We start from the raw sequence: 25349 nt of genomic DNA on the forward strand, positions 1-25349 counted from the left end.
TCAGGGGAGTTCCTTGGGGAGGCTGTGCAAGAAACATCACAGCAGCTGAAAAGTACCCCTGGCCTGGACTATTTCATTTATTGCCTCGAAAAGGCAGCCCTCAAGATGGTTATAACGGCGCGATTCGAGGACAGGACACAGAAAGAATGCACACAGGACAGTCGCTGATGCTAGCAGCCCTCAAGTACCCGCTACCGATCGTCATCAATAAGGCTCCTGTATAGACAAATTGCATTGGCGAAATGTGCCGATAAGAAGAATTCAACATATTTTATGCAGCAGGCTATCAAGGAGAGCTACTTCTCAGCCTGTGAAAGGACTTGTCTCCTAACGAGCACCGTGTCCTGTGCGTCTTTCTTTTGGCCTGTGTTGCGCCGTTCAAAAAAATGTGTTGCGGGACAAGGTATATCAACCAGCTCAAATGAATACGCTGCTAAGATTCGGATATTTACCCATATGGACATGGCGTTTTCCAATATCTTAGGGGCAGCTCCAAACACTTTGCTGATAAATGAGGTCGAAATGCCGATGGACCAGCTAACGGCTAACAAGGCAGCAGCTCAAAGATAACTCAGCTAAACCAAATAAACTGGTCGCAACAACGCTTTTGAAATAGAGGCATCTTTCTTAAAGCTATCGTTTTGTACGGCTTTTCAAAGTCGTTAAAAACAATAACAGCGACATCATAGCAATAAACTGCCCGAAATTACGCAAGCACCACTTGCCGTACATCCACCTTTCGAGAACTCTCATTGCGCTTTGTTTAGGATGAAATATTTTGTGCCAACAAACGCAAGTCCTCGTGCGCACTTATTAACTGTCGAGTTCAAATTAGGCAAGCGTAAATAACATTGCGGTTCTATGAGAAAAATCGTGCACGCAGTGCTTGATAGCAAGTGTATCGATCCAGCAGATGTTTTTCAGTGTGGCTCGGGCAAGCTGAGTGACGACAGGGCAGGAGTGCGCATGCCTTAGGCAATTGTACGTGTCATTTAGCTGGCACTGGACTCTTGCGCATTTCGTAGTCTTCGGCGGAAAAGAGCGGTGACATTGCGCGATCAGTGGAGATCTTCTATCACTTACCTCCCGACTGTGGCGACGTGTGCAGCCCGCGGCAACAAGACCTTTCCGCGGTTGAAGTGCGTTCGGCCGAACGCGAATATCTCGTAAGTTAGCTCTTCAAGCGAGCGGCAGTCGTGGGCTGCTCGCAGGAGGCGCCGCGCATCGCTGGTCGAGATGCCACCCATCACGGCCAGCCGTCGTAAGGACGTAGTCCTGCTTAGGGCCTCCACCAAAGCGTCCACTACCCAGGCGCTGGCCGATTGCTCGAACTGCAACTAAAAGATAATACACATCACGCTCCCATTCCGAACGCCAGGACATTGCGAAATGTCTTTCGAACGCTCGAAACGGAGCACTAAAGACAAGGCCTACAATGTTTCGCAAAAAGGAAACAGCGGTCTTTGCTATAATATAGACATGGGGCCGTATAACGTAAAACTATTCCAATATGTTTTTATTCAAATCTCCTGACGTCAAATTTGCGTAACCGCCGACGCAAGCATCGGGCGGTCACCCGCAGGGTTGTCTGAACAAACCAATCATATGCTCCCCTTGTTTATAGGAGGCCACTTTTGTTTGCTTGAAAAACGAATAACATTGTCTGCAATGAGCGGCTTGTCCTATCTAATTGGCTCACAAGAGGCGAGGAGCATGCTCAAGTGGAGAGGGATTCGATGGGGCCGAGCCACTGCACTGAATATCGATAACCAGATGAAGAGGGTGGTGCCGGCGTCTGCGATTGGTCCACTTTCTCTTGCTTAGCTTGCGGTGGCTCGTCGGCAATCGCGGCGGCATGCAACGGACGCTTAAGAATGACGCTAAAACGAATCCTCAGCAAAGAAGAGTTGGCAGAACGAAGTCGTAAACGTGCCGAAAGTTCTGGAAAACGTTACACGGCCACGTAAAAAGTTTTATTGCACGCAAATAAACCCATTCTCTCCGGCAGGGGCGAGTAGCCAGTGCCGGAGCCATCGGCGGCAGCCATCATTTATTACTTTCGGAACGGGGCAGCCTGCGGCTATTCAGAAGAAAATTCAGTTTTGTTCGGCATATGAATACATCTTTAACGCGTACGCGTCACTTTGACGCTGTAAGTTTTTGCGGTTTTGTGACGTCGTGTGAGAGGCAGGTGAAATGGACTCATCCCGAAAGCTTTTGTCCAATAGCCGCGGGCTAATGGCAAAAAGGTGTCGCATCAGAATTAACTATTTTGTTTTGTTCGGTCTAATTATGCATAATCAGTGTGTACACGTCATATCAGATGGGGAGCCATTGCGGTTTTCGTGACGTCGCGTGACAGACAGGTGAAGTGGGGATGGTCCAAAAATGTTTTTGAACAATGGCGGTGGGCTTATTGCAGAATCGGAATTGAAAAGTTTGGAATAGTTTTACGTTATAGCGCCCATGCTTTACCAATAAAAACTTAAGTTGTGCAATGTGTGCATCGCGTCCGCTTTTCATTTCATTTAAGTCCCCGTGATCCATCTGCATTTTCTTATTCGTTTAATTCTGTCCCGCGACATCACAAATCCATGAAAACTCATAGTGTAAAAGTGACATGCACACGTAAAACACGCAATAAGTAATAAGAAATAATATAATAATAATAATAAATAAATTTTATTTCTGCCTCAAAGATACATGGAGAGAGGAGTTGCAGAAAAAGCTGTAAAAATACAGCTTGACAAAGCCGCAGCCCCCATTTTACAGGCAACAGCAGAAGACAAACAACGACTCAACTTCAGGTGTCGTATAAACGAAACAAAAGAACAAAAATGTAATGCTATACATCGCAAGAGCACTTCAAGCGTACTGAACACAGGGATAAAAAGATTGTTATTACATATCACACTCTCATACATGAAATATGAGATACAGATCAAAGACTTATTTTGGCACAACTGAGGATGAAAATTGTTCGGAGCTACCTTCTATATACATCCTACGCAATACCTTATGAGTACAGGTGAATAAGTCAAAATGTGCAGATGTATAAGCGTTCAGAAGGGAAGGGAGTGTCAATTGCAAACATTCTTGCCCGGAGTTTAGGCGTGCTGTTGGCACCATCCATTGTTCGGGTTGTCTAAAAGTGTAATTTGTGGTTTTCTCTTGCAAGTTTGCCAATCGTCGAATATGGTTTGTACCATTTTTTATTTCTGTTTCGTAAGAAATGCTCAACCGGTATGGATATAATTCATAGATTTGGACCACACCGGCTGTAAGAGGGTTTTGCTGGGTGACCCATAGCTAACATTGAAGACGTAGCGAAGGACCCTTTTCTGCAGCATGTGTATTTTGCGAAGACAAGAATGTGTTGCAGTTCCCCATACAAGATGACAATAATTTACGTGAGAATAAAAACGTGCGTTATAAAGAGTTAGTTTGAGTGATTTCGGAAGAATGTGCCGTCAAAGTTCACATGCCGAACAAAGCTGAATTTTTTGCTGAATATCCGGATGCTGCCCCGTTTCGAAAGGAATAGAAGGTGGCTGCCCATCGATTGCTTTGGCACTACAGCTACTAGGAGCGATCACGCAGCATGGTTTGCGTATAATAAACATTTTTCCGTGGCACTATAACATTACTGAGCTCTTTCGGCATGTATGCGACATCACTCTGCCAGCTATTCTTTGGTGAGGATCCGTTTTGGTGGCATCTTTAACGTTACGTTGAACGCCACTGCGAGTTTAGACCATCCACTGCAAGCTCATGAGCAAGGGGAAACGGATCAATCATAGACGCGGGCACCACCGTCTTCAGCCAGTTAGCTACTTTCACTGTCCTGTCTCGGCCCTGTCGGATCCTTCTCCACTTGAGCGTCCTCCACGCCTCTTGTCAGCCAATTCGATAAGGTAATCTCCTCAATATAGGCAATGCTATTCGCTTTGAAAGGCAAAAAAAAGTAATCTCCTATAAACGAGGAGAGCGTTTCATAGGGCTATTCAGACAACCCTGCGGGTTACAGCGCGATGCTTGCGTCGGTGGTTACGCAAATCGGTCGTCTGGAGCTTGGAATAAGAACAGACTGGAATAGTTTTACGCTATAGGGCCCCTGCTTTAGATGCCCGAATCAGTTTCAAAACGTCATTATGTCCAGTGATAAATCAAAAGTAACCGTGTACTCGCCGTGGTGGATATGGCGTTGTGTTGCAAAGCACGAGCCTGCGGAATAAAATCCCTGGCCGCAGCAATGCGAGCATTGAGCAAAGGCTCCCGTGTATCGTGCATTGAGTGCACGTTAAAGAACGAGGGGCCGAATTCGCAAAGCTTTTCGTTCGTAAGCGCTGTTTCTCATTGGCCTATCGCCTTCTTTAATAATATCTCCTGCATAGCTACTGGCTGGCCCGTACGCTTTAAGCGTTAGAACGTTTTGTGATTATGGGCCTAGAGGTGGTAAAAATTATTTCCTGAGGCACCCACTACTGTGTGCATAAGGAAATTGATGTTTTCGCAGGTAAATCTGAGGTAAATCTGAGGAGTAACGTGAGGTAACTTTTAAAAGTTACCTCACGTAAACTTCACTCGAATAACCAACTTTTTTTTTGCGTCCTCATCGCACTTTTTGAGCGGCAGGTGGATTAACCATCACAATGAGCGTTGACTGGTACGAAAATGTCCAAGCTCTGTTTCACTGGCTTGCAGTCAGGCACGTCGTATGATTGTCGGAAATGCGCGTTAAGTGATCTCGTTTTCCGCTTTTGAAAGTAAGTTTTCTGGATCATGTATTGTGGAGACACCGTGGCCCCGAAGCCCTCACCAGCGTAGGCGGTATGCTGATCTTCCTCCTCTTCACCCGAGCACCATGTCATTGGGGTTGCCCGTTCCTGATACACAACACTGAGTCCTTACACTGTCCGTCCCTCTGCACAGCTAATGGCGCCGACCAGCGATGAACTTTGGCGATGGTACAGTTTGCGTCTGGTTAGCAGCTTGCTTGTGCTCCAGCGACAGCGGCCGGCACCATCCAATTTAGCCACGCTCTTCTAGGTGCACAAGGGCCTTCAACCTGGCTGGCTTTTCGCGCGCGCACCTTTATTTATCATATATAGTGATTATCATGACATTCCCATTGCTTCCGTTTGGTTACCAATATTCACCTTCGGACGCCACGTAAAGCAAAGTGTCCCTAAGCGCACCCTCCCAACCTCAGCCAGATTTGTCCCCCTGGCATTGTAGAATTGAAATTCAGCATATCTAACTTGGAGTGTCCTTCGGTGCGATAGTACAGGCACCTTTTTCAGGTGTAATACTTCTATTATCAATTTTAATTTTATCATAACATAATTTCTATGTCACGGGCCTCACGTTTCAAACGTTTGAAAGTGATGGCTGGTGCAATTTAAAATGGTAAGGATGTTACGTGGTTTTTCTACTGTGCTAACGGATCCTGTTTGTAAACTAACAACAATGCCATTTTCTTTTTAGTTTTGCGAGTGAGAGCGATATTTCAAGGGCCACATAACGGACAACCACTGCTTGCCAAAGTGGGGGAAGTAGGCTAAGTATGCTACGTGCATTAGAATCTGCTACCGGAAATCATGCGCGAAAATAAGCTGCCCGAAGGGAAGCATCTTTCGTGATCGAATGGCCTCGTGGCTGCCTATAAATGGCAAAACAGAAGAAATTTACACAAAATTTCAAACCTCTGTGACCCTGAGGAAACCACAAAAGTTCCGAGGAAGCTTGAAAATCGATCCACGATAGACGTAAGGTACCATAAATCTATAAGGAAATAGAACGAATGGATGGGAGAAGTTGACAGCCTTAATCAGCGAGCACTATCTACTCAGGTGACCATTTTTCAAAAGGGAATGACTTCAGCTATTTACTTGATGTTGTACGGATAGCAGGTCAACGCATTTTTCTAGTTAAGTTTTTTAAATATAAGGTTTTACTTTCTAAAACCATGATCTGTTTGTTAGACATGCTGTATTGAGCGATTCCGAATTAATTTGGCCACCTGGGGTTCTTTCACGTGCATATAAACCCGAGTAAACGGGTGTTTTTGCATTTCGCCCCATCGTAAAGCATAAGGTCGCGGGATTTGCTTAGCAGCGCAGCACCAGTAGTTTGTTTTTCATAATGTGATCAGATACTGATAGTTTCGCCTGGCATTGTGCCGGCAGCTCATCATGGTAATAGCTTCATGAGTCGAAAAGGTGGTGGCGTAATTCGAAACGACCAACATGGAAAGTCCAGCAGCCAAGGAATGGTTGGCGTTTCTGATGAAGTCAGCTTGCTGGCATCGAATATTACAGTCGATGAGGTTCATTAAAAGAACGTGCAGGCAGCGCTCCACTAGGAAAAAAATCGCAGCACCTGTGAGTGCATGTACGAGAAATGTCAAGTCGCGCTCCGTGCTTGCAGAGTTTCTCCGAGAACAGTAACGATTACACAATATATAAGCCGTCAAGTGTTGAAAAGGAACGAAGTGTGTGTTGTGTTCAAACAACTACGTTTCGCGTTGCTTTGCAAAAGGTACTGCTTCGTCTTTATGCCACTTTTTTACACCGACAATGATGTCAATGTCGTAAATTTCACCCACATTAACTACCTGGCCCTGAGGTCAATGTAATGTCCACATTCCGGTGCTTACCTAAAAAGGGTCAGATATGGAGTGTATGCTGCATTTATAAATACTTCACAGCGGAACATTTCTTATGTCTCGACGAATTGCTGGAAGAGTCAAGTACGCTTCTGAATTTAGTCACCTTTCAGCCCTTACTAGCGAAAACGCGCAGTATATGTAAGGCTAGTGAAAACGAACCAGCAATGCTTGAAATGGAACATCCGATTTGGGGCCTAACGAGCGAAAGCTGCAACCAAACTAAGAGGGATGCCATAGCTGTGGCCTCCGAATCATGTTTATATCAGGCTCGATTCTTTAACGTGCACCTAAATTGCCCAAAGTACCGGCACCTAAAATACACGCGCGTTTGTGCACTTCCTCCCTGTGAATGCGGACACCGCGGCTGGGAATCGAACCAGCCACCTCGTGCTCAAACACAACGTCACAGCTACGTAGTTCTTGCGTTGCCGCTATAAACGGTTGAACTGGTGGCGCCAGTCGGGTATATTGGGATAATAGTATGTGTACAGTAGATTGAATAAGAAAAATCTTGCTGTTTACATATTAAGTGATTTATTGGGTAGCCATGAAAGAGCATAGACTATGATGGCTCTACAAGTCTCCCGCAAGAGCAATGAAGAGTGCTAGGCTACGAAAAAAAAATATTGCGAAGGAGTGTATACGTTTCTTCGCTACTTTCACACAGAAAGACCGCGCAGATAGAGGAATTTTTCTTGCTATGACGGCCGCGTTAAGACACTGTAAATGCGAAGTATTCTTTGCTTGGTAGTTTCTGTTCAGCCTGTGGTCTGTCGGGCCACGTTTGCAGTTTCTATTGCAAAAATAAAGGTGTGCTTCGTAGCATGATTTGAAATATGGCCTCACTTGAAATGGAGCATACAGATGGAAGCTCTGTCCGTTACTGGTTAGAGCGTTCGAGTGACGACGTTATTATTATATGCAGTGAACAACTTAAACATACACTTCCAGATGTTTTGCAAATGCAGGTAACATGTTCCATTGTTGCTACTGCCAAATTGCTCGAGCTGGCATAGACCCTGAAATGGATTGCCACGCAGCCCATTGCTATTAGGGTGAGAAACTGGCCGCACACTTAAGCCTAAAAGTGTTGCTTACTTGTATTCAGTTTAATGTTAAATACAGAAATACTCCGGAGTTCTAGGTGCCTGCTCACCACACAGTTTCCCAACCTTAGCTGGGCTGATATATCTGGGGCACGTTGAATATACAGAGTGTCCCAACTATCATGCACGCGTAAATGGTCCCTAGAGGCACTTTGCGTGTACTCACGGACTTCTTTCACGGTGGGAAAAACACTTTTCATGTTGCTCTAAAATTTTCTCATTGACACTTTTCAACGAATTATGGTATTTGTCTCATTGACACTTTTCATCGAATTATGTGATTTGAGAAGTTGATTAATTAGTTAAGAATAATTACGCAATTAGGAGGAATACAACGAAATCTGAGTATCTCCAAGCGACGGCAAACAACGTTACCTTGGTTTTGTCCAGCCACGTGATATTTGCATATTTTTAAATGTTGGTGCATCATAGTTGGAACACCCTGTACATGAGCACGTATGAGCACATTTACACCCTGTACATGAGCCCCTGATTATTACTTCAGCCTCTCAAAATTAAGACAGAAGAACTTATCTCCAGTATCACTTGACATACCGACAATAATTCGCAGCTCTTTGTCAAACAGTTGGCACTGACTCAAATTGTTTTTTCTTCTCTACTGAAAACCGCGATGAACAAAAGAAGATGTGTGATTTTCGATTGTCTCATTTATCTCTGCCGCTGAAAAAAAGATAGTTTCAGTGCAATATACCGATGATAAGTGGTATCCTGGAGCAGTTTTTGATCCCCGTTCGCTAAAGGCTCATCAACCCGACACCGATTTCGGTCTGCCCACTGTCGGTGACAGCGCTTTTTTCCTTCGTGTCGGCGCCTCTGTCAAACTGTACCGACGTCGACAATCTACCGACGGTCGAGGGAGAGATCGGTGTCGGTACAGTGTGACAGAGGCGCCGACACGAAGGAAAAAAGCGCTGTCACCGACAGTCGGCAGACCGAAATCGGTGTCGGGTTGGCCTTCTCTGAGTGAGCCTTAGGGCTTATCATGTCAACCACGTATGCACCACACTAATGTACGTTGCAGGGAATTGTTACAACCGCGGGAGTTTCTACCGGTTGGCCTGGACTATAAGATAGCCTGGACTATAAGATAAATGGGCACTGCAAGAACGAGCGCTCGAAGAGACTGCTATCTGCTTTCAGTTACGATAGTCAAGCAAAAGCACCTGGGATACCGGCATGCAATTCGATAACCACAAATGAAACTCCAGCACACCAGCAAACAGAACTCCAGCAAAGAGAGTCAAAGGAAGGCATGGAAACCGGCGTTTGCCATTCTGATGAAACCTAAAACGTTATCTTGGAGGAGTTTACTTATTTCTGAGAGGGAAACAACAGTAGCGCAAAAAATGATGACGAGGAAAGTAAAGCGACAGTCCTGTGTACTCGTTCTCAGGCTGCTGTTTTTTCCTCCTTTCTCATGAAAATCCATCCTAACGTATGCACTCACCCTTTTCACGCAACGCGGCCTGCCACAGGTGTCCCGCTGGGGCCGATCGCCTTGAACGCACGAGCGCTTACAATTAACGCTTTGAAGTTACTGCTCATGAAAATGAAACTACGCCTATATGGTTATATATCCGCTGGGGGGTTAGCCGCAAACGCGTCCAAAGTTTGAAGCAGCAATGTGGGTTGTTTGGTGCAAAATTCAAAAGAATATTGCACTTTTCGAAGGAGAGTTTTATGCGGTCAGACGGCAACGGCGAAGTTTCTTACAGCGTCGCCAAGGAAACTACAGAAGTTCGATCTTTCTCCCGCAAACTGTCCTCTAAGATCGTTGTCTTTTTTTGCACGTGAACAGGTGAACGGATCTTCATCGTGGTAGACCCCCTACGAGGCAATGGTGAAATATTTTACCCAAGCGCACAAATTTTGATCAACCATACATGGCATAAATTTAATAATTTCATTTGCTCTGGCTACGTACTACTGAATTCGAAATTTCTTCTGCAAGCTATCCCCAATATACTCTTTAACTTGACACACGTTTGATTTTCATTACTCAGTGGTTTTCAAAATTGTGCTCCTGAATGCTCCATAAACAGATGTCCAAAAAGCAGCGTTGATAAACATGTGAAGTGCTAAAACTCTGGTTAGCCTATGGGTTGCACTAACTTTAATGGTCCTTCACCCTTCGCAGGCAAAGCTTTAGCGATAGCATAGTTGTCAACGCAGGAAGGTGGGCTTGGTAATTTCTGCAGCATGTATTTATATTATCGCCACAAGATTGAGGAAAACACGCACAGAAAACACGGAAATATAAAGAAAGGGCGAATTGATGTACAGCACTAGCTAGTTACGCCTTTACAGTTCCTTTCTTTGTGTGCATGTTTTCTTGAGTTCTGCGCCGGAAATATGAACACAAGGTTTAGCGCCAGAAGCCTCCTATTCGTGAGCGATTGCCTCCAAATACACGCTCCCAGCGGTGTAATACCGTAACCCACCGTCATCGTGAAAGCGTCTTCCCGTTTCCGCTTCACCAAATGCCGCCACAATCATTAGCACGGAGATAATCAAGCGTCGGATAACGCCAGGAGTATTTCACCTTGTACGCGTTCACGCAAAGGCCAGGGGCGATACAAAACGTCTCAGAACAGCACTGACCGCCTTGGCGCTGTACATTTCGCTCTGTCGGTGAGCCCGCCCACCGAAGGCGAAGCTCGCGTCCTCCAGGCTGTCGCTGCCGGCGACCAGTTGGGTGAGCGACGCCGCGTCAGTGGGGCGCAGCGTGAACCCCTGCAAGTCCAGGCGGGCGATTGCGACGGTCGCCGGCAGTGCCTCGAACACGAGGCTGGCATCGTGCTTGCGCTTGCATTGGCTGCAGCACAGGCTCAGCTCCCTCAGCGCCGAGGCCCGGGTCAGCCAATCTTTGAAGCGAGGGCCGTGTCCGAGCGAGATTAACCTGCAGTCTGCGCCGAGGCTGGCGATGGTCGCGTTTGCTTCCAGGGCTCCCAGCAGCGCTTTGCCGCCGTCCAGCCTCGACTTCCCGTAGTCCATCTGCGTAAAAAGAAAGTTAACAAATAAAAACTCCAACAGCAGTTGTTGAAACACGCGTATGCTTTAGGCCTGCCAAACAAGCGGCGAATTATGGACTCGCACTGGGAGAACAGCTTCTTTTATTAAAATTGATTTTCCCAGAAGACATACCAGCGGAAACTATCGTGATAGTGTGTGCGGGAACTGCAAGCATGATGGTTCGGACAACGCGGCAAGGGTGCAGTGCGCAGCCAGCAGATGTGCTTGAATTTCGTCGATCTCTCGTCAAACGTGTTTTAAATATGTACTTAGTTCAACAAAATATTTTGTTGCGACAATTATCATGAAGTACGCATACGAGGAGGAACACATTGCTTTCGTCCGTTTAGAAAAATATGACTGCTTACAAATTCAGTGAGGCGTAGCGTAATAACGCTTAAGTAACTTCTAAATCCACAAGCACGAAGATTAGGCAAATCCACACACGTTGCCTGCATGGTAGAAATCGCAGCGGCCACTTGCTAATTTTCTTTTGAAAACTGTGCTAGAATGTTTTCCCGTAGAGAAAGCTTGCGAAGCCGATATATGTGCACATTTAGAGCAGCAGAGGACACACTGACAAATCTTCTACGCAACGTTCATGACGGCGAAAAAAAGCCCTCTGGCACGGTAAATGTTCTACTCCCCGTTGGGCCTTCGGAAACACTGTAGAAAATTTACCCGCGGGAAAAACTTGTTCATATACATTCCACGTATAATAAAAAGTTATTTGGTATTCCGGATATTGCATTAGCAAGTTTTGAAATCTACACATAAAATTGGAGAAAATGTCCTAGCTTTCTTGAGCGCGTTTTAGCGAAAGCGCGATATAATTTCTGATGTGTATATTCTACATAAACACAACTGGCAAACTAAATATGATCTTGCGAAGGATTGTAAACGTTGTCTTGCTAGCAAATGCAAAGTAATTTGTGTCCTTATAGAAATATTAAAACTCGTTCCAGATTGGTACCGTTCCGGCTCTGATGACCTCGCGTCATGTGTTCATTTAGAAGAGCCACTTCAGAATTTCTACGTTGATTTATTGGAGTAATCCCAGCAGGCAGGTTTTAAAGAATATTCGCTTCAGCAATTTTACGGCGATGTGATGGGTAAACTTTGTACAGCCTACTGTTTTATTACTGTAATTTAACAACCTAATTGGGTTATTAGGGCTGACTATAGAAATGAATAGAACACTTCGAAAATGCGGGGTATCGAGTTTTCGCCCTTTTACGCAATAGGTGTCCACTAAACATTGAATTAGAAAACGAAATTTGGCATAACTGACAACCGCGCGAGACCTGAGCACTCAAGGGCGCTATAACGTAAAACTACTCCAAACTTTTCAATTCCGATTCTGCAATAAGCCCACCGCCATTGGTCAAAAACTTTTTTGGACCACACCCACTTCACCTGTCGGTCACGCGACGTCACGAGAACCGCGATAGCTCCCCATCTGATATGACGCATACACACTGATTATGCATCATTGGACCGAACAAAAAACATAGTTATTTCTGATTCGACGCCTGTTAGCCATTAACCCTCGGCTATTGGTCAAAAGTTTTCGGGCTTTACCCACTGCACCTGCCTATCACGCGACGTCACATGACCGCGAAAACACATCGCGGCGAAGTGAAGTGTACGCGTTAAAGATGCATTAATATGCCGAACAAAATTGAATTTTTTAATGAATAGACGCAGGCTGCCCCGTTCCGAAAGGAATAAAAGATGGCTGCCGTCCATCGCTCAGGCACTGGCTAGTCGTACCTGCCGAGAGCACGGGTTTATTTGCGCACAATAAACCTTTTTGCGTGGCCGTGTAACGCTTGCAAGCAATTTCGACACATTTATAACCTCGTTCTGCAAACGCTTCTTTGCTCAGAATACGTTATAGCGGCAATCTTAACCTTACGTTGCATGCCCCCGCGATTTTCGACCAGCCACATCAAGCCAAAGTAAAGGAAACCGGACCAATCGTAGACGCCGGCACCACCCTCTTCATCCGGTTATCAATTTTGGGTGCACTGGCTCGGCCCCATCGAATCTCTGTCCACTTGAGCGGGCTCCTCGCCTCTTGCTTCAAAGTGTTGTTTACACTGGCTTTACTCAACAAAGTATAACAAAAACATAGACGTTTCGCCACCTATGCGGGTGGCATCGTCAGAACACAATGGCAACAAATGAGAAATACATTTGGCTACACGTGCCAAGACAGAATTGGTTGATCATTGTTTATCAAAGGGACACATGTTTTATTTTAACAATGTAACCACACTAGCACGGGAACACCGATGGGGCCCAAGAAAGTTCGTAGAATCATGGTTCATCCGTCGTAATCAATCTTCATGTAACTCTAACCGTGGCCCCCTGCCGGATGTTTACGGCACTTTCATAGATAAATAGGATGTATTTCTCATTTGTTGCCATTGTGTACTGACGATGCCACCCGCATAGGTGGCGAAACGTCTATGTTTTTGTTATACTTTGTTGAGTAAAGCCAGTGTAAACAACACTTTGAAGCATGAGTTCCCCTGGCTTTTGGAACATTTTCTCCTCGCCTCTTGTAAGCCAATTAGATAACGCAAGCCGCTGACTGCAGGCAATGTTATTTGTTTTTCAAACAAACAAAAGTGACCTCCTATGAACGAGGATAGCGTTTTATTCGTCTGTTCACACAGCCCTGGCCCGATGCTTGTGTCGGCGGTTACGCAAATCTGACGTCAGGAGATTAGAATAAAGACATATTGGAATAGATTTACGTTATAAGGCTCCAAATGACAAAAGTATAGATACATATATCATAGAAAGGTGACGTATATGCGGACATCACACACTATAATTCAACTAAGATTGCGATGAACTCTTTATAGTGTGCTGTTATCGAATATTAGAGTAGAACAAACAAGGTGAAGACAAGTGTGTCTGTGTTCGTCTGCTTTTCACATGTTATCGTCTGCTTTACGCTGCATTGTAGTATAAAAAATCATGTTTTTGCAAGGCCTAGATGCAGGTGCAGGATCGTTTAGATTTATCAGGAGATGTATCGGTGCGTGGTGACAAATTAGTTCAGGCTAATGTGCTTAATAATCTCGACATGCATTACTTGTTTGCACCTGTGCAAAACACTATACGTGGCCGAAATATGTTGGTCACGGACAACCAAGTACCGAAACTCAAAAGGTGCACATTTCTGCTGCCATTTGAGGCGTTCATTGTGGTCTAAATCTTTAGAGAGGCAGCTCTGCCGGCATTAGTCACGTACAAGTCTGCAAATCACGCGTGCGTAATTCCCTAGTAACAAGATCACACATCCTTGCGGCTGCGCTGATAGTGGGAAAAGAATGCCAGACCCTGAATCCGCAATTTCGCGCTGTGACGAATGCACTGCATTTCGGAGCAGAAGGTCTAACCCCGGTGCAACAATATTTAAATTAACTCCATGTCACAGACGTCTTATTGCACTGTTATTATACCAGGATTAAGTCCGGGCTTAGCACCGCTTGTCAGAGTTCTTTACACTATGACGTGCAATGCACGTGACATATATGCACCTTGCACGTGTATGTATACTTGACTTGACTCGATCTCTGTCCTCTGGATTAATTCTTTCTTTTTTTCATCCCTGCGCAGTGGAACAGGAAGGAGACATATTAGTTGCTCCGACCGACTCCTCAGGTTTACACGGTCGCTAGGAAGAGTAAGAGGGGTCATTGAAAATCGAATGGCTGAACTACACGTGCCGAGAAACGTAATCCCCGTTCACTGTAAAAAAAACGCGATATGGGACGGTTTATCCCATGACCCTGGAACCGTCAATGAAAGCGAGCCATTCGCTAAGATCTGTTGTATTGAAGAACTATATTTAGTTGTTGCGTCGGGCTTCTAGAAAAACAAACCACCTGCCATTACAAAATATATTTCGGCTCTTTCGCAGCGCCTCGTGGACTGGAAATCTGAGTAGCGCTAAGAGCATAAGGATGGATCAAAGCTACAACACATGACGCCAAGTTTCGGGTGCTTATTTTGAGAACGTACACATTCTTGTGCATACACATCATTGTGCATGCGAAGAATCCTGCTGTGAATCCCAGTTGTAACAGACAGCATCAGGGAGGCAATTCTCGAACATTCGTGTCCTGAATTGTCTATATTTGCTGCTTCAATTATCTTACGTGTTAGCTCCACTCTGACTCTTGCCACGACGCTGCAGCGTTGTTTACAAGCATTGTTGATTTCCCCATCGCGCCCTTCATACGGTTTCAGAAAACGCCCTTCAGTCAAACTCAACTGCGGCCGACACAACTTTGACTTTGTCAGGAATCCTGCCTCATTTGCCGCCTATGGGAGAAGACTTGCCTCCTTTTGTCCATTTCCTAGGCATGTTTTAAACATGTTGCAATAAACTCAATTTAAAGATAAACTTTTCAGGCGTGTTAAGCGCGGCCGGTAGCGTTGTCGTCATGCCCGCATAGACTCGAGTCACGCGGAACAATAAGCGGACGCCTCATGTTTCATGAATCCGCGCGCAAAAGCACGTTCCCGGCTCAGTCGGCAATCTCTCTGCTCGTCCGTCTCGATGTGCGCCCACGCTTCTTTTTGTTAGCACTCGCAATTCGTAGCCAAATGTGCCGCCCGCTGCCTTGGAGTCTCGGCTGCCCTAGGAGACTGAGACACGTCGCTCACACGGCGGTATCGTTCGACGATTATCGTGCACATGCGTGAACCTAATATGGCGTCTCTTAGCAGGCAACGGTGCGGAGGTTACGCAAGTGGCTCGGTGGCAAAACCTCATTCCTCGTGTTTTGCTGTGTGACTGTCTTGAATCTCTGAAGGATTCTAGGAAAAAACTGCTTACTATATGAATGCGCTGGCATTCTTGGGGTACTCCACTGAATTTTCGAAGGCTATACCTACCTGTCTATCAATGTATGTTTTTATCTGACCATTTTTCCGCTAAACTTTGTCACTGTGTAGTCCATGGTCGAACGGTTAGGACAGCAGGTTGCTGCGCCGAGAGAACCGAACCCGAAACTAACCGTTCGACGAACTTGTCTCACTGAATACGTGGCAATGTGTACGGATGTGCCGCTCTTCAGCGAACCCCTTTCCCGCCGACATAGGTCAACGTAGATGCAAAACGGGTACATCACGCTCTGCAAAGCAATTCTTTGACGCCATCTTTGAACGCGGAGTGTGTGCCAATCGGTCTGTGCTGGTCGTCAATGAACTTCTTTGACACCGACTGGGTATACGTTCCAGTTGGCATGTGCCTCTATTCAATGAGGAAACGAGAGCCTTTTAATTTCTCAGAAAATGGACGCAACCGAAGCCACGTCACACCGATTCCTCAAGGACACCAACCAAACGCTTCAGCAGGCTGTGCCACAAAAGCACTGGGTATGTTCCGCTTTGCAATGGATGTCGTTGACGCCAACGATTTAGCGAGCTGCGCCATTAATGCAATTGCCATGTGCCGTGCTTCACTGCACACTCACCAACTTGACTCCCTGTGTGACGCTGTGTGTGCGGCAAGCGATGGCGCAACCCTCGTATGCTGGGCAGCATACGAGAGTATATTAGCCGCGTGCCTATGCTCTCCTCCCGTGTCCACGCGTTGCGTGATGCCACCGGGTGAGAAGGGGGTGCTTCGCGTGCACCCGCCTTGAATCTGAACAATGCTGGCTGTCGCTCCCACGGATAGATCTACTAGTACGCATAAATATCCGAGTTAGTGGACGGACCGATGGCCGTCGCTGAAGCCCACGTGGTAGTGCATCACACGCGTAATGCGCAGTTTGTGGGTTCGATCCCCACCGGGGACAAGTTAACTTTTTCTCCATGTTCGTTTACACACTCCTTCATTATTTTCTGACTTTCAGATACAACCACCGCTATGTGCTCCTGCTTGCCGTGGCGTCATTGCCTGCTGGCTTTATATGGTCGCGATAAAGCAAAATTGAACCTCTCTGTTTTCCTTTTCTCTCTAACACACACACACACACACACACACACACACACACACACACACACACACACACACACACACACACACACACACACACACACACACACACACACACACACACATATATATATATATATATATCCGAAGTTGCTAGAATGTTATCGATACTCCTATCCGCTTTCTGTTATCACCGCACCTTCTGTAATCTCATTGCATGTATGCGCGTTGTAGACCTATCTGGAACACACGCGGGCACCAGCGATTACTTCGGGACCTTCCACGACTGATGGATAAAAGCTGACGCGCTTGACCCGCTGATCAGATTTTCGACAATCGCCGACTGTGTTCGCCGCTATTATTGCGCTTTAAGTGTAGCCTGTTTTTGTCGTGGGCACAAGATGGTCCAATAAAAGTTACTTCCGTCTTTCACAGTATTGCTAGTGTGTTCGCTACCGTCACTACCACGCAACAATATATATATACATATATATATATGTATATATATATATATATATATATATATATATATATATATATATATATATATATATATATATATATATATATATATATATATGTGTGTGTGTGTGTGTGTGTGTGTGTGTGTGTGTGTGTGTGTGTGTGTGTGTGTGTGTGTGTGTGTGTGTGTGTGTGTGTATTCTTTTTTCCTTGAAGTATGTGAAGCACTATGTTGCTTTGGCTTCGAGCGCGACGGTGACACGAGACTTCTCATGTCGCGTCCACACTGTGCACCCTCTTGGCGAGGCGGCACAGCTCGCGATTGCTAGGCTCGCATTACGCAGTGCCGTCGCCATCTTCCATGCCAGCGCTGCTCGCATCGAAGCTGGCAATCTCAACATCACACGGGCAAGTCGATCGCGCAGGCAAATTTTACGGGGACTGAACGCACAGGCTTTGGTTTTGCGAAATGTTGAATATGTTCACCTACAGAAGGCGGCCGAGTCTAATGCAAGATGCATGAAGTTTAGCACAGTTCTATTTCATAGCGCGAAAGCGACACATACAGGACGAAACATTGTCATTCGGTTGTGGCGTATTTGCGATGTAATATAGCATTATGTCAAAGCTCATGCAAATGTTACAGCGTATTCTTCCCAATGAGTTTGAGCAATGCTTTTTAGGACGCGGACTGTGGAAACACATTGGAGCGATTATTTCGAATAAAACAGAAAAGTAAAAGGAAATTGCACACCGCAACGTAAGCGCCAGAAACCAGGGCAGAAACAGGGTAGACCAATTGCACTAAGTACAGAACATGCCATCCTTGCGTCTTTATTTTCTTGCACCTCACTTGCAGCATCTGGTACAAATGAGGCCAAATTTCTACCTTTCTTTCAAACTAAACAACGGACGAAACTGAGTTCTTCTGCGATTTTTCGCAAACAATGGAGCTACACCTTAGCACGATGTTATTCTTCGCAGCATTATGGTGGCAGCAGGCGAAGGAGCTTGCCTGCTCTACCGTTTAAGATAAAAACATGGAGCTGCAAGGTGCATTTATAATTGCTCCTCGCGGCTCCTCGCACTAAGACCGCACTGCTGCACGGTCTGCGTTATGAGCGGATTTGCGCCTGTTCCGTTTAAACGATGTTTAAACGGCGTTTAAACGCCACTCACGTTTACGTAGAGATCCGTGATCCTGAGCCTGGAAAGGTTCTGCGCACGGGCCACGCCTTCTGCCAGCGGCTTCAGCCACACGTCCTTCTCACCAGACAGCGCCAGCAAGTCCAGCGAGAGCTCACGGAGGTTTGCCGACAGCAAATGGCCGACAGCTTTGCCGAGCATGAGAGAAGCAGACTCGCTAAGTTCGCATCGGCTCATGCAAAGGCAGGTCAGCGAATCGCTCGCTCCGATGTTCGCGCAAAGCATCCGGTCGAAATCGGTCTCGGCCGCGAACAGGTCGACGACCTGGAATGTTGTAATGGTGCTGATTAGGCTTCCGTTGTCGAGCAGCGGGTGATGTGTTTAAATTCGTACTTGCGCGCCCATATGAACGTGATAGAGCACTTGCCATTCACAACAAAAGTTCTGTGAAAAGTTTCGTTTCAAGACCGGCTTTTCGCATGGAGTCCTTGTAAAAATTGTGCTTGATGTTTGAGTGCATCAACACAGAAAGTTTAATTAAAGTGGGAAAGCAACACACAGTCACTACAGACAAACCTTAATTTCCAGAAGCACATTTTAAGTTGGTACAAATATTTTTGATTCGCGCATTATATTTATGGATTAAATTTTGTTTGTGCGTATGGTTTATGACACGTGGCATGAGAAATGGTTCTTGCCTATTAAATTAATAAAGGGTGCGTTAACCGATTCTGAAAATTTTAACATGTTTTCACTAAACTTGCACATCCCGTGCCTAATTGAATGGCGAGTGGCGTTGTGCTTTTTAGCATTTTGTGAGCTTTTTTTGAGGCTTGGCAATTTTTTTTTATATTGGGCGTATTTGGCAACAGAAATTGTACAAGGAATTTTCGAGAATGGCATATAATTTTCTCACTCACACTTCTGCTTTAAAGATACTATTAAGTTTAAGTGATTAATTATTATTAACTGACCGTATAACTAGGCGAAATAAAAAAAATCTGACGTGCTCCAAACGAGGCAAAGTATTACCTTGATTTTGTCCAGCTACTTGACGCTTGCATAATAATAAATTTTGGTACAAGTCACGTGGGACACGCGGCATTTTTCTTTTGCGAGAACGCGTACCCGCCATTCGCCGTCAGCGGCAGTGCTACGTGCTTTTCTTAAACCTCAGAATAAACCACATGGCAAGCCCCTGTGAGAGGCGCGAGCAATTCTTTTTAGAACGGCCGCATGGAAGGTACACACAGCATAGATTGGTATTAAGAAAGTAAGCTCCCTCGCTACTTGAGCAGTCTAGCTACTAATAGTAAACACTTGCTCACTAAGCAGGTATCCAGCAGTACTATAGTCTTTTACATATCTGAAGCAACCTTGCCCCCGCATTGCCAACCGACCCTGAATTCAAAACTATTCCTCCGCTTCAACGAGTTGAGCAAGTGCCACATTGCGGCTGAAGAAGGCAACGCGCTTCTCAAGAATTGCCGTGTGTCGTCAATGAAGCGCAATGGCCATTTCTCGATATGGGTGGCGCTATCGTCGAGTTTCTCAAGTCTATGTGCAATACTGAGTGGAGAAACGTTCATTAATGCGGGGGTTAGGCTTTGTCGCTGGGCGCCATTGTAGCCATGCTTCACATAGCACCGAACAGGGTGACGCAATCGCAAGCGTAGGCGTTGTTATTTTGTGCACTTCATTCATTCCCCTGAACAAAGATCACTGCGTTTGCTGGAGCGAATTGAAGAACGAAATGTATTTCAGCCCAAAACACTGCTCCTTTACTCACTTCACCTGTGAACAAGTAGGATATCTACAAAAACTGTTATATAAAGATGCGCTTATGCTCTTGTACGTTTTCTTTACGCCATGGATAGCATGAGACGCCTTCTTATAGTTCATAATGTTGCATAAAGCGTCACCTATTTTTCGTTGATGACTCAATACGTGATAAGATCGATGACAAGCTAATGGTTTCCGTGCTTTATTTATTAAAGCAAGCCTATTCTCAAGAGGAATGCATATTAGCGATTGTCTTTTTTCATTGATCCATAAATTTATCATTTGTACGACAAAGAGGGCTGGCCCACTGGTTCCTCAATTTCTAATTCTTGACTTGATATAAGATGTTCATGTATTCTATTTGAAGGCGTGAACGTGTGCTAGTAGGAAAAAAAAAGAAAGCCATACCTCAAAACGCTCGATGCACCTGTGTGTGTGCAGGAGAAGAAGCAAGGTCATGGCTGCATATGCGAATACCATATCGTCTTTGTGGGTCTTCTGAAACTCGAAGTCTCCGACCCTGCGTATGGCATGCTTGCCTGACATGACTTCTGTCACTTCAAAGTCCAGCAACCAGAGGACGGCGTTGATCTCCTCCAGGTGCCTGACTAGGTGACAGAGTGTAGTCTGCGTCCAGGTACACCGTAGAAGTACTTCCAACCCAGCTCCACCGATGGCAGAGTGCAATGGCTGCAGTCCATTCGGCACTAACGACAGCTTTACCTGGAACTGCCGCTGGACGTGGTTGAAGAGGCTATTTAGCTTGGAGATTGCTTTTTCTTCTTGTGAAGGAGCTTTTCTGCACTGCGCGGAAGCAAGCACACGAAAGGGGGCGTCTCTCAGGCATGGTCCTTAAACTGGTATTAGACAAAATGCCCCAGACAACGCTAATCGACACTCCATGCACCACAACCTTCTTAGCTGATAGGCGATACCCGGTCACTCATCGATGCTCACTTCATGAAGCATGTTTTGCGTCGCAACAATGTTTTGTTCAGATATGTATTTGACGCAGCAAAATTATTTAAGCTAACGCCTCAGTTGGAGCAACAGTTCGCTCTTGAAAGCTAGATTCGGGAATTTTTTTCTTAGAGGACAAGGTGCTGCAATTAAATGGCTCTGCGAAACTTCCAAACTGTTGCAGTACTACGGCAACCCACTAGGTTCATAGTCCCGTTTACTTCAACTAGTAAATCTGTTGTTATTTCCGCAATACTGTGTTTGCAGGCACATGTCAACAGCACAAACGAGCGGAAAATATGCTAGCGGGTGAGCTGGCATCCTCAACCAAGACATCAGTAAGTGATCTTGACTGGATGTATAAATTAAGTTGGAAGTTGGGAAACAAGCTAACCACTCCGTTTCCGCAATGCCATTAGACTGCTCGTGAAAAGAAAGACGATGACCCCATCGGTACCAGCACGTCGAGCGAGAGCAGGGCCTTTCGGGCCCCGTAGGCACCGGATCATATTACAAGGAGGCTAAGGTCTATCAAGTTGACTTAACAGTGGCTTTTAGTTGCCTTCCTCTGGCCGAAACTAGCCGTTACGCGCATTCTTCGACATTATGTTGCTTGGTGGCCATTTTCAAGCATCACCATTCAATAATCACCATTTAATAAAGTATTAGCTTTTGTTGTGGCAGGCGCCAGCGCCTGCCACAACTATGCGCTTATGTGGCAGCGTTATGCAGGTGGACAATGCACGAGACGCCAAATAATGCTGGCTCGCGTTTGAGGTAGCAAAAAATATTCAAAGAACGCTCCCTCACGCGTCTTTCATCTTCCTGACGGTCAAGTTGCATGAGTGATGTACTTCTCCGCTTTTCTCCTCTTTTATGATTATGACTGGTCATTTCACTCAGTTTCGACATTGTGTACCGTAGGCCACACATGCCGATTTTTGTCGCGCATAATTACAGGAGAATGGGCAATGTAAAACGTATCGTTAAGGGAGGCAAATCTTGCCATTGTAGAGTTGAAAGCGGCGACCATTGCAGGTATTTCCACTTGGAAAAGCGCAATCGCATGCATGCGATTTTCGAGTGGCGACGACGAGAGATAAAATTCCATTGGAACTATATGTAAAAACAGCGTAATAATTGTAGTAAGTCTCTTCTAAATATATGACATCAGTTTGTTGAAATCAAGCCTGGAATCCGCAAAGCATGTCCCCCCCCCCCCCCCCAAAAGAAGCTAGCGCAAGTACCAAATTTACAACTCGGTGATATAGCAGTAAAGAACAATGGAGTTTCAGTGTTAACCGCATGTAATCATAAATCTAAAAGAGAGAAAAGCGATACATTATTAAGCGATCTCAAATAAACCGCCGACTTTGAAGTAACCCTTCTGCATGAACATCTTAAATAATTTAAAAAATTTCACGCGAGCTGTGAATTCCTGTCGCATTTGACCGATGGAGAAATCGCAAAAGTACGTCCTCGGGAGCTCGGAAACTAACATAACGGGTTTCGTTCGCAATAAATTTTCTGTTATGAGAGTACTTGTAGGCATTATACTTCTACCCCGCACCGGAAAACCGGTGCACTGACGGCGCGCAACACCAGGCTTATACCGTATCGGGACAATGTGGCTATAGGCGTGTCCGGTGCTTCACGATGTTTTCAGTGCCCACCGGCTCCGTGTCCTTTTCCACATGTCTAACGCCAGTGCATACACTGGCGCATTACAGACACGTAGTTAGGGGAATTGAGGTACTTGAGAAGCTTGCGGTTATTAAAGAATTAAGTCATGGGGTTTTACGTGCCAAAACCACTTTCTGATTATGAGGCATGCCGTAGTGGAGGACTCCGGAAATTTCGACCACCTGGGGTTCTTTAGCGTGCACCTAAATCTAAGTACACGGGTGTTTTCGCATTTCGCCCCCATCGAAATGCGGCCGCCGTGGCAGGGCTTCGATCCCGCGTCCTTGTGCTCAGCAGCCTAACACCATAGCCAATGAGCAACCAAGGCGGGTGAGCTTGCGGTTATAACCAGGTTGCTTTCGTCATGGTAAATATAGCCAACGTCTCCCGCAAACCTGCATTCTGCGCTGAAACAGCATCGTCGATAATGCAAAGAGAGATTCACAGGCAACGAAGCCGCTCACGAGCTCGCCCGAGCACTCTACCACCGGGCAACCTTAGAGCAGCCAGTTCCAGGGATAAAAGATAGCATCATCACGTACAGGAAAGTTCTCAATCATTACAAAGCCGAAAGAAAAATCTTTCCGCCTCCGCATCGGTCTCTCTCTCTGGAGGACGCTCGCATTTGGCGACGCCTCCAGGGAATAAAATTATACATCACCACATTGGAATTACGTAACACAGACGAGGGACTATACCGACGCCCTCTGCAAAATTTGTAAGCAAGAAGGTACGCTAGACCATATAATATGGAAGTGTGCTGGCTCCCCAAGGGCCGAGGGAATTGACAGTAGAAAAGCCTGGAAGGCCTTGCTCCAGAGCGAGTCTGAAGACGACCAGTGTCGAGCAATCCGCGTGGCCATTGAGGCCGTGAAGAGTCACCGTCCTCAACGCGCGGGCACTGCTTCATCCTCCAGCCCCTACCTACTAGTAGGTTAAGAGGCGGGCACCCCAGCTCGGTGGAATAATAAAGTTTTCAATCAATCAATCAATCAATCAATCAATCAATCAATCCACTTACCACTGCCCTCATGAGCTGCTCGTTGAAGTTTCGTGGGTCGAAAAAGTGCGGGCGCCACTTCTCGCAGCCCTCCAACGACGAAAGCCGTCTCTTGGCGAAGTGCGCCTTCCTCGTCATATCCCCCGGCGCATCGAGCTCGGTCGCCCGTTCCTCTTGGAAATTGCAGAGCGCACTGTCATCGGACGGAAAGTAAAAAAAGGGACGAGCCATGTGGTTCTCCTCGCGACTTTTCCCTCACCGCAGGCAGAGAAGCCGTCCAGCAAAAAAAGATACGATTTCAGGCTCGAGATTCGGAAAGCTTGCCGCGTGCTGCGCGAAAAAGAACAGGTGGCTTGCGCGTGGTCCTCGTCGTCGTCGTCGCCGCCGCGAACTCGCACTTCGTCGACTCCTCGGGCGAAAACGTGCTCGCGCTGTCTGTGTTATTTTCGTGCAGTGAGGCCAGTGGCCGGCGTGTCCACAGGACTCCACAGTCGAAGATGCAGTCCCGCGCGGAGGCGCGGCACCACAGATAGGGGTCACAGATCTCGTTGATCCACTGAGCGACAACGAAGATTATTTTCTCTCGCCGTTCTGACACGTGCTGCCGCGGCACGTGACAACACGACTGCCACAATATCGCGATGACAAAGCATCGCCTGCAGCTGCACTCTGCCGTGGCCTACAAAAGGGCTGCCGGCAAACTGTCATTTGCTGTTATACGATCGCAGATATGCGGATTCCGCCGCCATCGTACAGTCAGGCTATCGCCGACGCACGCGCGAATAGCGCGATAATTATCAGAGGGTCTGCAGAGACTTCTAAGACTGCGTTTGGCTGCACTGCCGACTGAAGTGGACGCACCGCCGTCAACGCTCCGCTACATCGGCTCGGTTGTGGAGAGCGTTCTGCCTCCTTCCGCTGCTGGCGTTGCGCGCACGCACTGTAGAAGCACGCCGGCGTTCTTGCCGAACTGCCTCGTGTGTGCACGGGTGTGAACTGAACGGACAGCCAGCGCCAAGCAAACGCTATCTTATACTTTATTGGCCGCCGACTAGCGTCGACGGCTTCTCGTCAATCTCATCTCGTGCACTATCGGCGGGGCCACGCCCGCACCCGTCACTGGCGCCTGTCCTCATTGCGCCAGCGTCCTTAAGACGCCCGGATGCTGCCAGGGCGCTATTCCTTCCGACCAGTGGCAGTTGCCTTGCGTGTGGCGTGCGTGGCAACCGCGTATAGTTTGAACACCGTGCGAAAAGTTCGAGCGTAACGCCAAACCTTGTTATCCCTGTAGATGCTACGCCCTTCAGACGAAACTGTCCATTGTTTTTCGCAAGAAATTTTAATATTCACATTTACATTATGGAGCGCCCGCCTTGGTGTTTTTGTGTCGTTGAGAATAAGGTGGCAGATTCGAATGCAAGACGCGTTTTGTTGCGGTCGAGACGAGAAAACTTTCGTATACTTTTAGATTTGTACGCGCATGGTTAAGAACTCTATGGAGCATAGGAAGTTGTTTAGCACCCTTAATGACAGAAAAGC

General features: G+C 46.4%; 1 protein-coding gene across 1 annotated transcript; it reads right to left on the minus strand.

Annotated features, from left to right (window-relative positions):
- Window positions 1–24742, minus strand: LOC135908668 (uncharacterized). The gene is made up of 6 exons (XM_070536527.1): window positions 23832–24742; window positions 20576–20971; window positions 18419–18709; window positions 10399–10791; window positions 1084–1337; window positions 1–22 (listed from the first exon to the last, which is right to left on the minus strand). Exons 1-6 carry the CDS (start codon window positions 24039–24041, stop codon window positions 1–3), a joined length of 1566 nt encoding a protein of 521 aa, XP_070392628.1. The 5' UTR covers window positions 24042–24742.
- Between the last annotated feature and the right edge of the window lie 607 nt (window positions 24743–25349).

This window comes from Dermacentor albipictus, chromosome 3 (assembly GCF_038994185.2).
Source record: "Dermacentor albipictus isolate Rhodes 1998 colony chromosome 3, USDA_Dalb.pri_finalv2, whole genome shotgun sequence".
Lineage (NCBI taxonomy): Eukaryota > Metazoa > Arthropoda > Arachnida > Ixodida > Ixodidae > Dermacentor > Dermacentor albipictus.

Excerpts from the sequence above, each read along its gene's own strand:
- LOC135908668 (XM_070536527.1), bottom strand. The coding sequence starts at position 24,041 with ATGGCTCGTCCCTTTTTTTACTTTCCGTCCGATGACAGTGCGCTCTGC. Across the intron at positions 18,710-20,575 it reads GGTGCATCGAGCGTTTTGAG|GTCGTCGACCTGTTCGCGGC; the intron begins GTATGGCTTTCT and ends ACAACATTCCAG. Across the intron at positions 10,792-18,418 it reads TCACGGATCTCTACGTAAAC|ATGGACTACGGGAAGTCGAG; the intron begins GTGAGTGGCGTT and ends CTTTTTACGCAG.